This window comes from Sceloporus occidentalis, unplaced genomic scaffold, assembly GCF_023333645.1.
Source record: "Sceloporus occidentalis isolate IW3139 unplaced genomic scaffold, rSceOcc1.0.p SCAF_1, whole genome shotgun sequence".
NCBI classification, from domain to species: domain Eukaryota; kingdom Metazoa; phylum Chordata; class Lepidosauria; order Squamata; family Phrynosomatidae; genus Sceloporus; species Sceloporus occidentalis.
The window spans coordinates 207,763,194-207,775,583 of record NW_028316981.1 but is presented as its reverse complement, the minus strand read 5'-3'; the positions used below and the strand labels follow the sequence as shown (position 1 = coordinate 207,775,583).

The following is a 12,390-nucleotide window of genomic DNA, read 5'->3' as shown; positions in this document are numbered from 1 at the left end:
GAACAAATCTTGCCAAGAAAACCCTGTGACAGGTTTGTCTTAGAGTCACCATAAGTCAGAATCTACTTGAGGACATACAATAACCACAATCAAACTTCCATTTCCACTTTACAAAGTGTGGAAATGTGGAAGCTATATTTTGTGCTATTTCCTAACCACAGTGTTTCCATAGCAAACACCCTCCGCTTATGAAAGATCCTTTTTACTGCATGTCTGTGCAATTCATGATCCACCAGGTTGAACACTGTATGCCCACCATGTATAGCAGCCTACAGGAGTCTTGACTAATCTGTGTTTGTAGCTTACATTGCGTTCCTACCCTATTTGGGACTAGAGAAAACATGCACGTACGTGTATGTGTATATATGACAGTATCCAGCATGTTACAATATTCACAGCAATGTGTGTTCTTTTCTAAAAATAAAATGCACCAAGGCAACCCAGATTCTGTGATGCAAAAGCTAAATTATACTGCTTCTACAAACTGGTTGAGTTTGTGAGATTTCTCTTGTTTGGGGTGATTCTGCCATTGATACTATTTTTGTGCTGCTTGTTCTGCTTCAGCTAGCTTGAAAGAGTAAAGAGCTGAATATTGGTCAAACAGTTCCAAGCTTTTGTTTTTACAACCATAATAGCTAGGAAGTCAGTTTTTTAAAAAATTAAAGCTGATATTCTTAGGATGCTAAGGGCAACACAGCTTGTGCTTCATCTGAGTTCCTGATGAATTCTGGCATACATAGCGATTGGACAAACCCAGGATTGTCTGCTGGTTTAATGGATCAGGCATATTTTAGGGAGTGATCAGCTTGTCTTTCTGGTGAGAATCATGTGGCTGCATAATCTTGATATCACCTCACTGAGAAGCAGTGACTTTTGCTGTTTTTGCTACCATATATCTTACTGTTTCAGGAGATAGCAGTTGTATGTATAAAAGGTACATGTACAAAGGATGTATTACCCTAAGAGATGCCAAGTTGGCTGCTAATAGAATCCCTTTCCCCTCCTATGTATGTGTATGGGAATGTGCAGAATCAAGTTGAATCCAGCTTTTCCAGATAGAAGAATCCCATTTATCCAAGTCTGTTTGATGGAAAAAATGCCATAATGCTCCTAAGAAAGAATGTTGTACCTGTTCTTTAGTGGACTGAGAAGCTGTTGTGTTTTGTCCCCTCTACTAAGCAAGGTGATTAAGAATTTGTTAAAGAAGATTTTAGAATTTGATATTTATGGATGTGTTTTTAAATAGATCTTTAAATCAATAGAGTTATAACATTCTAACTTTTTCTCTTCATTATCTTTACCTGCTTTTGATTGTTGTGATCTACACTGAGTTCTACTTTTAGGATATTAGTCAGTACAACAAATAAAGTAGAGGTCAGGACTGACAGAAAGGATTTTTTGAAAGACATATAACCATCCATCTAAACCCATGGATTTTCTATCCACTGATACAACTATCAACGGATTCAGGGTTTATTAAAAAAAACCCAATAAGCAAAAATTGATTTTGCTATTTTATATAAAGGACACTCTTTTACTATGTTATTGTTTTTAATGGGACTTGAGCATCCATGGATTTTGGTATCCACAGGAAGTCCTGGAACCAAACCCCAGCGGATACCAAGGGCCCACTATATTTCCCACCATTACAATCCTTCATCTTCCATGTGGATCTGTGGGACCATTTTGGGATTTCTTCTGGAAAGGTAGTTCTCAAACTTTGGGCTTTAGACATTTTGGATTGTAAAGTCCTTCCTCAAAGGCCACTATGCCCACATAATCTGAAACTGGAAATTGAAAATAGTTGAGAACTACCACTCTATGACTACTCTTGTATTATAATGGGTGATGATGACTCTGAACAAGTCTGGACATTCAGTTCAGGACTCTGTCCTGATTTTAAAAGCTGGTGTGTATGTGTGTCCACGAGTGTGGCCGAAATACAGGTCTTTGCCTGGTAGGACGTTTGAAAAGCCACTGCTGCAGTATTTTCTGTGAGGCAAAGAGAAAATGCTTCTTAAAGAAAATAAGGCCTGTTACAGACAGCCAAAATAAAGCTGCTTTGAGTCACAATGGAGGTATGGTGTTTCAATGATGCATGCATCCTAAGAGTCCAGAAGTCGCACCAAAGCCACGCTCCAGCCCTAAGGACTGGATAGTGGCTTTGGTGCAGCTTCTGGACCCTTAGGATGCATGCATCATTGAAACACCATACCTCCACTGTGACTTGAAGCAGCTTTATTTTGGATGTCTGTAACAGGCCTAAATTCATATTTAGATGGCTGTTTCCAGGGTGCTAATGCCATCGCACACTCAGGCTTTTCTTTTTCTACCACACAGACAATTGTTTGATTTCTCCCTATATATCAACCTTCCCCCAACATGGGTTTGACTACAGCTGACAGAATTCCCAGCCAGGTTTTTTATGTATGATCAGAGTTGCAATCCAATATGTTGAAAACACCAGGTTGGGAAAGGCTATTATATGTATTGAGAAATGTCTGGTACATTGCAAAAATGTAAAATATTATGCTATCTAGAAACTCTGTGCAAGCATATATAGTGGCATTTTAGGATTATCCCTCTCCCCCCTCCCCCCAGTGTGTTGGATGGCAACATGCACCTCAGTTATATTTTTTTAATATAATTTGAATGTGTATATGTGAATTTGCAGTAGCTATATCTTGTAAAATGGGCTTGATTTGAATTATTCTCATTGTGTTTTACAGTTCCGAACATAAACCTGAACTTTCTCTTCTGGCAGCAGTATCCCTAGTTATGATCTTTATTCTTGTTCAGCGGAGATGTTCTCTGGTTTCGAAAATAGCAATGGCACTCGGACTCTTGGGAGTGTACAGTTACCGGGCAGCCATTGGAAATGTGGAATTTCCATGGCAACAAGACAGCCAAGATATTTCAAAGTAAGTTAATTAGCAACTGTGTAAATGTATTTAATGCTGCAAGGGCTAAAAAGTACCATTATGAGAGAATACTGTGTTGATCTAGGCCTGTGATTTTAAACAGAGGTGTACAAAATTCAGGGTTTTGGCTTCTCCATTGCCTTTTACTAAGTGCAAAATCCATCCACTGGAGCTGAATATGAAAGACATAAACTTAGAAAGTATTTGGTGCCAGAAATGAACACAGCTTACAGACCTGCCATGCTAAACTCTACTTCTGGTTGTCTCATACTTACTTAACTTTAGCAGTATAATTAAGCAAGAAGTAAATTGGTTTGCTGCTGCTGTTGCTAAATAGAGTAAAACATCTTTGCTGATCTACTGCAGATCAATTTGTAGTACCTTTTGCCTTTCCCTGCTTTAAAAGATTCTACCTGTTGGCACCAACAATTCAAAACAGGAAACTTGGTTGGCACCTTTTGAAATTATGATTTTCCATGCCATGTAGAATGCCAGTCATGGATATAAGTCTCTTTCCTTGTCTTCCGTCAACTTGGAAAGTAAGGGGAGGACTCTGATTTAGAACCCACAGAACCCTTTTTGATTCTAAGACTACATCTGTACCACATGGTTATAGGGGTTTGATTCTACTCCAAATGTCATGGCTCCGTTCTATGGGATCCTGAGAGAAAGTGAAATACGTGGAATTCTCTTCTAGAGAGCTCTAATTCTCTCCATTGAACTGCAGCACTAAAAGGGCCATAACATAGACCCCAGATAAGCCTTTCTAGAGATGGTACTCCATAGCTGTGGTGCTCCCACTAAAAAGGGCATCCTTAGCATCCACCTACCCTGTTCATTTAGCAGGAGTATCTGGAGACAGACCTCTGAAGACAGTCTTAAAATTGGGTAGGAGTACATGTCATGGTTTGGAACACAGTGGTAAATAAACAAAGAGGACACGGTTGTGCAAGCATGGGGAGAAGAAGGGCAACTAGTTCTTGCTGATTGGAGGAGGCAGTCTCACCTCACACAGGGAGAGGAAGTGACCTCTGAATGGAAGCACTGTATATTTACTTGCCATTCATATGAATATTGCAAAATATTAGAGATGGTAGCATGCTTGTAGTTCCATTGGTCTATGATCTTTTCTAGTTCTTTAACAAGCTATGGTGGTTTATCCCTATGTAATTCAAAGAAACACATAAAATCATATATCACTTTTATAATCATTCTGCTAATGATGGCCTTTAGCATCCTGTCCCTTCCTAGTACTATGCTTTGATCTTCCCAGATACTGCAGTAAATCCCCTTGGATTGCAAAGAGGTACCTCATACACTTAATGTTGAATGCAGTTAAAATATAGACTAATTTTTTCTGGATCAACCCAAAGATCCATCAGCATCCCATCTTCAACACTGTCCAGTCTAATCTTTCTGAAAACTTGGGGGTGTACAAAGACAAAAGCACTGTTCTCTCCCCAGCATGTGGTATTCAAAGGGATCCTGCTTCTCAGCATGGAGGGTCTGTTTAGCTATTGAAGTAACAAATTTATTCCTTTCTTGTAGTCACTACCATTCAGAGAGAGAGCCATGTCTCTGTAATGCAAGGCTCTTTATCCTATGGCAAAGGAAAGCATCTAGATACCTGGAGGCAATTGTTATTAGTCACAGGCGACTAACCAAGTATTAAATTACAATGCTGTGTGTAGTTAAAATTCAATTTGAGAACAGGGTTCCATTAATCTCTCAGTTTTCTAGTTATCCACTAACTGCTCTGTGACAAATGATTTGGGGACTTCTAAACTTGAAGCATAATCCGCTGAACTTTCAAAGCTGTGCTTCAGAGCTTGGCTCATTCTCCCTTATAGCTGCTAGTTTAATATCACCATTACAATGCAAAGAGCAGTTAACGGATGTATGCATTTTGAGTTTTTTGAAGTGTGGCATGATAATGCTACTTCCGAAAGTCCATTGCAGCACTCATTTTGATAGCAAGAGACTGAAACCATTTGTGGCTGAAAGGGAAAAAATAGATATGAAATATAACACCAGGATGGATTCTTATAGCATTTGGGGAGAAGGGATTTATTTGATTTATGATGCAAGTAGGATCAGTTTTTGTGCTCAGATTGTGTTTTGGAGAGTGCCATGTTCCCAGTAGCGTGCTCAAATTCAAAGAGCAAATCTTATATTTAGAGTAAATCATTTTGTACTGGATGAACGTATAGCACTCGTACACATCTGCCTACTTCTTTTCCCTTCTTTCACATGGGTTTACTTTGTTGTGGTCCATACAGCTTCCATAGTTCTAAGTAGCTGTAGGCAAGACAGTGTGGTGGTGGGGGTCGCACCAGTATAAGAATGCTGTGAAATTTGCAATGTATTTGTATTTGACAGAAATAGCAAAAAGTGGAACTTATTTTCCTGTTCATAAGCTTTATTGAAAAATCAATAAGCTGCAACATGTTAACTGGTAAGCTGATGGAGCAGCTAACAAATAAGAAAGGAAAAAGGTCTTGTAGCATCTATGAGGTGATAGAATGATGACTGTAGATCCCAGTTTCAGGTTTTGGGGAACAGTGAGGTCTGCCAAGCTAGGTGAGTGCTAGTCATGGACATAATGTGTTGTGGATTCCACAGCAGATCTGCAGATTTCTTTAGCAGGTGAGATGATGCAAGAATTTCTTCCTGAAGGTAAAATGTTTGAGGGCCACTGTAGAAAATAGTGTGAAGGGTTTTGTTTTTGTTTTTGGCTGGTGGGGAGGGAGCTGAACTTATAGTGGTTTAAAGTTCCAGGTTCTGTCATAGTTCCCTGCCCTAATTCCTATAAGTCGTTAGAAAGTGCAGTTCATCAAGTAACAGTAGGTTACCGAATACAGATATTTGATGTATGCTCGTTGTGTACAAAGTCCAATTCCTGCTGATGTTCAAAAAGCATGTGAATGGTGGAAATCAGCCCCATTGACACATTCTTGTTCTTTTTAGTCCTCTCTTCACCTCTTGAGACATTTGAAGGAGTTTGGCAGGGGTCTGATTGCTTTCAAATGCCACATCCTCCTTGAAAGTTATTTCTGGAGAGTGGGAGAGGAGGACACTGTAACCTTGTCTGTCTTCCTCATTTCTCTCCCTGAGAAGGTAGGACTGGACAAAGGATGCAAACACTAAAAATATGGTCCCCGGGAAGCGAGAATGTGGCCCCATGTACCATATGTTCTCTGTGTTTGCACAACTGAATTATTTTGTATATACTTGAAATTCTTTAGCAGTTTGCACCTTGAAGATTTTGATTTGTAATTGTAGTTGAGCATATGTTTTTCTGAACTAGCTGTGTTCATTTGGAATATCAGCATGCAAAGGGATATTGTAGAATAGAGACTAGAAGCTAGTAAGCTAAGCTTTTGTAGACTTGACTCTACTTCCTCAGATGTATGGGTTCCCCATACAGACCCCAGCCAAAATCCTATCATGTTCTAGCTTTTACCGGTAAAAGAAGAGGAAAAATACATCATGGATTGTGGGCTGTGAGATACTTCAGGATTCCATGTGGTATCTTGCTAAAATATTTAAAACAATAATGTTTCATGTCTATATGTTTTCTAAAAGTTTACATAGGAAGCTGCCTTATATTGACTGTGACCATTGGACAACGTAGAACAATATTGGCCTGTTACAGACAGCCAAAATAAAGCTGCTTCGAGTCACAGTGGAGGTATGGTGTTTCAATGATGCATGCGTCCTAAGAATCCAGAAGCCACACCAAAGCCACACTCCAGTCCTTAGGGCTGGAGTGTGGCTTTGGTGCAACTTCTGGACTTTTAGGACGCATGCATCATTGAAACACCATACCTCCACTGTGACTCGAAGCAGCTTTATTTTGGCTGTCTGTAACAGGCCATTGTTAGGTTTGAGTGGCAGGTGTTCTCCAAGATTTCAAGCAGGACTCTTTCTTATTTGTAGATTCTGTAAGGTGGGTGATTTCCCATCCAGGTAACAAGCAGAATCAATTTTGCTTAACTTCTAAATGCAGGTAATATTGAGTACATTCAGGATGGTATGGTGGTAGAGGTTTCTAGTACTTATGGGTAGGAAGATGGTAGCAGACTACAAAATCAAGGAGGGGAGAAGACACGCCCCAAACTATTAGTATAAACGCTTTTGTTTTTGAAGACAAGCGAGCCTAAAGTATGGAAAGGGATTTTGTAGCACCTCTGAGACTAATGGTGCAAAAGAGGTTGTAGCATAAGCTTTTGTAGACTTGATCTACTTCCTCAGATGCATCTGAGGAAGTAGACCAAGTCTAGGAAACCTTACGCTAAAACTTGTTCTGCTCAGTGAATCTCAAAGGTACTACAAGATCCTTTTGCAAACTAATATTTCAGATTAACAAAGCTATGTCTCTGAATACAAGCCTTAAATTGTTAGTAGTAAATAATGGCTGGCTGTTAGTCAATTATGATGTTGTATGTTAAACTTATCACTTTGTATCTATTTCCTGTTTACATTTACAATTGTGGTACTATTGGCATGATTGTAAATGTCTTTGAACCCCACTTTAAAATCCAGCCAGCCACACCAAAAGCAAGAGTCCTGCAGTGCTGGTGAATTGCAACTGGACCTGGTAGCGGGTTTCAGAGGTCAGATTGAGAGATGTAGTGTAGGTACAATATTGTGGCTAAATGTCTGCTGCAGGATTTTAGCCAATAAACATAGACGTTGTAGTGGAAACATATAAGATTGCAACATTAAGCTGTGCTGAAATGGGAACACCTTCACTTTAACAATTGTGTTTCCAGCTTTCTGTACCCTAACAGCCATATAGCCCTCATGAATGAGAGAGCATGCCTTAATTCATGTATTCTATGGGGCAGTGACTTTGGGTGATACTTTTGGTATTTATTCCTATGCTGAATTAGAGTATGTGAATGTGTAGTTTACTGTGTATTAGATTACTTTTCTGTGTAGAATTTTTAAAAGCAAATTTGCGTGATTTTAATGAACGCATGGTTATATATATGTATATATGTGTGTGTATAATAAATTGCTTTGGAGCTTCTTTTCGTAGTGAGTAATGAAACATAAAATGCCATAAACTAAAGTTAAAGCGGGGATGGGGACAAGTGACTTCCAGATGTTGCTGAATTGTGACTCCCATAATCCTTTTTGATTGGCTATACTGGCTAGGGCTGCTGGGACTTGCACCCCACAACATCAGGAGAGCCACATGATGCCCACCCCTGTTCTACACAGTAGTGGGTAACTTAACTGTTTGTGTGTAATTCTGTAGAGTTCTGTGGAGTTCTCACATTCCCTACCCTGTTATAAAAACATTTGATTAGACAGGCATCTTTCTCAGTGAAACACAGGGCTGCTGGTTGGCAGATTCCATACAGTGACCAGACCCAAGACCTATTTCATAAGCCCTTGTAAAGCCTTCCTTTTTCTATGTGAGTAGAGTGAGTGTGGGATGTATGCTCCATCCCTGTCCCCTCCATTCCCCATCTTCCCATATGAAAAGGGGCTGTAACTGCATTCAATTGGAGATAACTGCAGAATTCTGCATGGTCAGAAACCTTGATAAAGCAGGCCTTTTGATTGCATGGTCCTCTGTAATGTGTTCACCTGCATGCAGCTACAGCTCTTTTTTTAGAGGTATCTTGTGGATGGAGAAGTGAAAATGCAAGACTGGAGTGTGTACTAGAGAAAGTAACACATGAATAGGGTTATACAGTGGGCTCATGGTCTGGAGTGTGGTTCCAAAACTCTCCATGGATACCAATGGAAAGTAAAATGGCATAGTAAAATGAAAAATGTCCCTTGTATAAAATGGCAATATATATATATATATATTGAATATATTTCAAGCTGTGGATTCTTGAATCTGGAGATAAAAAATTCATGGAGGGCTGATTGTACTTCTCATTATAACAAGCACTGTGTGGTTCCTTAAATTGCAGTATCCAAATTGCTAAACTTACAGTGCAATCTTAGGCCTATCTACTGAGAAGTTAGTCTTGCTGAAGTCAGTCTGATCTGCGTGAAGTGTGAATAAGACTGTAGCCTTAAATGCTTTCTTTTCCAAACCCAGATTTGAGATATTTTGTTTCTTGCCATGGCCTTCCAGGAATTTCTCCATGTGTAGTCCAGGTTTATTTCAATCATTGCATGCTATTTTTTGATGGGATGACTGCATTCTTGAAAGGGAACTAAGAAACAACTAAAATAAATATAAATATAAAATATAAATAAAATGTGTTACACTATCATAAAGTCACTACAGACCCAGTTCCTCATTTTCCTTTGCATGAAAATGTAGACCTCTCCCTAGCTTTTTGTGATATGTATTCTACAAAAATGGGTGCTTGGATTGGCAAAGACCCTGAATTCATTCTATCCTTTCTCTGCTTTCTTTTTAGGGGCATAATTGAAGCACGGTTCGTTTATGTCTTTGTTCTTGGCATCATCTTCACAGGCACCAAAGACTTGCTCAAATCTCAGGTTCTCTCTGTAGACACAAAAACCAAGTTAATTGGTTTGTGGGAAATATACAGTGGGCTGGTGTTGCTTGCAGCACTCCTGTTGAGACCTCACAACTTACCAGTTTTGGTCTTCTGTCTGCTCTTCCAAGCCATGATGACAAAGTTTGTTTGGAAGCCACTGGAGTTTGATGCTGCTCAAGTTACTATAATGCACTACTGGTTTGGTCAAGCTTTCTTCTTTTTTCAGGTAAGCAGAGGACATAATGTCTTTAGAAGGGACATGGTTTATTTATTTCTTAGACAACTCATTTCTGGTTTCAATTCAAAGTGTTGAGACTTATTCTTTAGGCTCGAGACTAGTGACTAGTAAAGTAGAGTCTCGATTATCCGACGTAAACTGGCGGTCCCATAGGTTGGATAGCCGAAAATGTTGGATAATCCGGAGGGTCATAGGAAAAGCCTAGCAATCACTATGAAAAGCCTTGAATCACTATGAAAAGCCTTCCAATCGTTATAAAAATACAAATTGCAAAATTTGTTTTGCTTGGAGCCCTTTCCGGTTGGGGGCGCGGCAAGGGCTCCAAGCCACACCCACTGACCTATCCGACGTCGGATAATCCAGATTATCGAGAGTCGGATAATTGAGACTCTACTGTATTCCCAGAGACCACTTTTAGAAGGATGTTGAGACACATGTTGGCAGGTCCCATTGTAGCTGCCCTTCTTTCTGTACCGCTTTTACCTTAATTTCAAAGAACACAAGCATCTGGATTTACTCCAGAACCACACATCTCACAAGACCACTAATGATATATCAACTGATCTTTAGCCAGAACACCTCATGGAATTTTCTTGAAAGTTATAGGAAGTAGTGGTTTATCTCTAGGACTCTAGCTTTTCCCATGGCTAGAGAAGATCAGAGAAGTCTTTTTTGAACTTCCATTTCTGCCATGTTTCCCATTGCCTTGCCCTCTTGCCAACCCAGGCATTGAGAGTGAAGTTCTGCAGTGAAGAGAGCCTACTCTTACAAGAGCTGGCTCCCCTTATATTTTAGAACCTCATAACATCTTTTGAAGAGCATAGATTTCAGGCAATCCTTTGGTTTCCCTTTAAATCATACAAATCTTTTGCCTTTTACTGAAGCATACATTTCAGGCACGGTTATGCAGGAGAAGGCAAACCTATAGGTATCATGGCTCCAACCTTTTTTGATTTTAACAAATATGAAGCAGAATCTTGAACTGGGCTTGTAAACAAATTGGAGGGCATGTTGGTTGTTATAAGGTCTGTGTCTTGTATTCCAGGTTCTCTATAAAGTATGTGCTACACAATAGGTAGCCTCATTTTGGACCAGTTATAGTTTATATAAGCATTCTTCAAGAATAATCCTAAAATGAAAGCATAGCAGTAATCAGTGTGGTATAGTGGTGTGAATGTAGGATTAGGACTCTAGAAGACCAGGTTTTGAATGTTTGCTGAGCCATGGAAATCCTCTGGGTGATTATCATACTGTCTCAGCTTAAGAGGAGGGAAATGGCAAACATCTGAATAATTCTTGGCCAGAAAATCCCATGATAATGTCAGTGTATATGAGAATCAAGTTGGAAGCTCATAATAAGGCCCTTTAGTTGAGAAGTGATTAAAACACAGTTCATTGTGGTCAGATCCACTTCCTCTAAGAAGGGCTTTTGCTGGGCCTCAAGCTAAACTGGGCAAAGTCGCTCCTGGGCATAGTTAACCTGATCTTCCTGGGTCAGCACTGATTCAAGAGTATTTCTAAGCTCCATTTTTGACATTCAGATGTGCTATCCTATACAGAAAAGGACTCCCCCCCCCCCCAAAAAAAATTCTAGTTTGTCTTGGATTTTGGTTTGAAGGAAGCAGATGTCGGTACTGTTTAAATCCTTTTCAGGAGGCATATAAAACTTTTTCTCTTTTCCAAAAGGACGTTTGTTTTCTTTAGCTTTTTTGTCTTTGTTCCATTTAGCTAGCTTATAGATTATTCACTATTTCTTTTGCCTGTTATATTTGTCTAAATTTCCATTCTTTGGGACAATATGGAAATACATAATAATAATAATAATAATAATAATAATAATAATAATAATAATAATTTATTTTTATCCCCCCTCTCTGGTAGGATTGAGGCGGCTTACAGTAAGAGTAAAAACACAACAATACAAAATAAAACCCATTATCCCTCCCACCAACCCAACACTTTAAAATTCTCTTATAACAATAAAATAATATCCAATCGTTATTGGATGCCAGTGAAGCATTGTCGGAGCCTTAGGTTTCAGGCAAGCTGTTTTTAGCTGAAACGTGAAGAAAAGTGCATATCGCTCTGCAAGTATCCTAAAACCACTTACCAGGAAGTTTCATCAAAGATATCTATGGCCTAAATTTATCAGGTTAACTCGGTTCAGAAAAATAACTCCTTGATTGAGTTATTTTTAAAGATTAATTGTAGTTTTCAGAAAATGTATCTTCATATGCAAAAAAATATAAATGGTCTAAATAATCAGTGTAGCCACAGTTATACCTTTTTGTGCTATAAAAATATTTACATTGGGAGACCAGTCTTTTGAGGAAATTAAAATCCCAAAATACAGAAAACCCTCCCACCCATTATTAATAATAATAATAATAATAATAATAATAATAATGTTTATTTATATTTCCTGCCTCTCCCTTATATTTCCCGCCTCTCCCTCAAGAGACTCAGAAGAGCTTCCAATGAAACACATACTGAGAAATATTTCAGATACCTGCTCCAGGATTGGCAGCTCTGACAAGAGAAAGGAGCTTCTGGTTTTTATATTCACTGTTTGTGCTCTGAAATCTCTCCTGGTTCCTATGAACACACTGGCAGGAATAAACTCTTTTGGTGTTCCTTCATTATTAATAGAAGTGCATGCCCTAGCCCACCCCTGTGGAAGTAATTAAGCTTTCTTTTCTTGTGTTTGCATTAAAAGGAACTTCAGGGATTAACAGGCAATCTGTTTTAGAAG

The 12,390-nt window shown here is 39.0% G+C and overlaps 1 protein-coding gene across 4 annotated transcripts in view; it reads left to right on the top strand.

Annotated features, from left to right (window-relative positions):
* Window positions 1-12,390, top strand: part of PIGG (phosphatidylinositol glycan anchor biosynthesis class G (EMM blood group)) — a 118,767-nt gene that overhangs the window by 33,000 nt on the left and 73,377 nt on the right. For all 4 annotated transcript variants that reach the window (XM_089488678.1, XM_089488677.1, XM_089488680.1 and 1 more), the window contains exons 10-11: window positions 2,730-2,921; window positions 9,317-9,626. In XM_089488678.1, coding sequence (XP_089344804.1) covers window positions 2,730-2,921; window positions 9,317-9,626 — 502 coding nt within the window. The remainder of the gene's footprint in view (window positions 1-2,729; window positions 2,922-9,316; window positions 9,627-12,390) is intronic.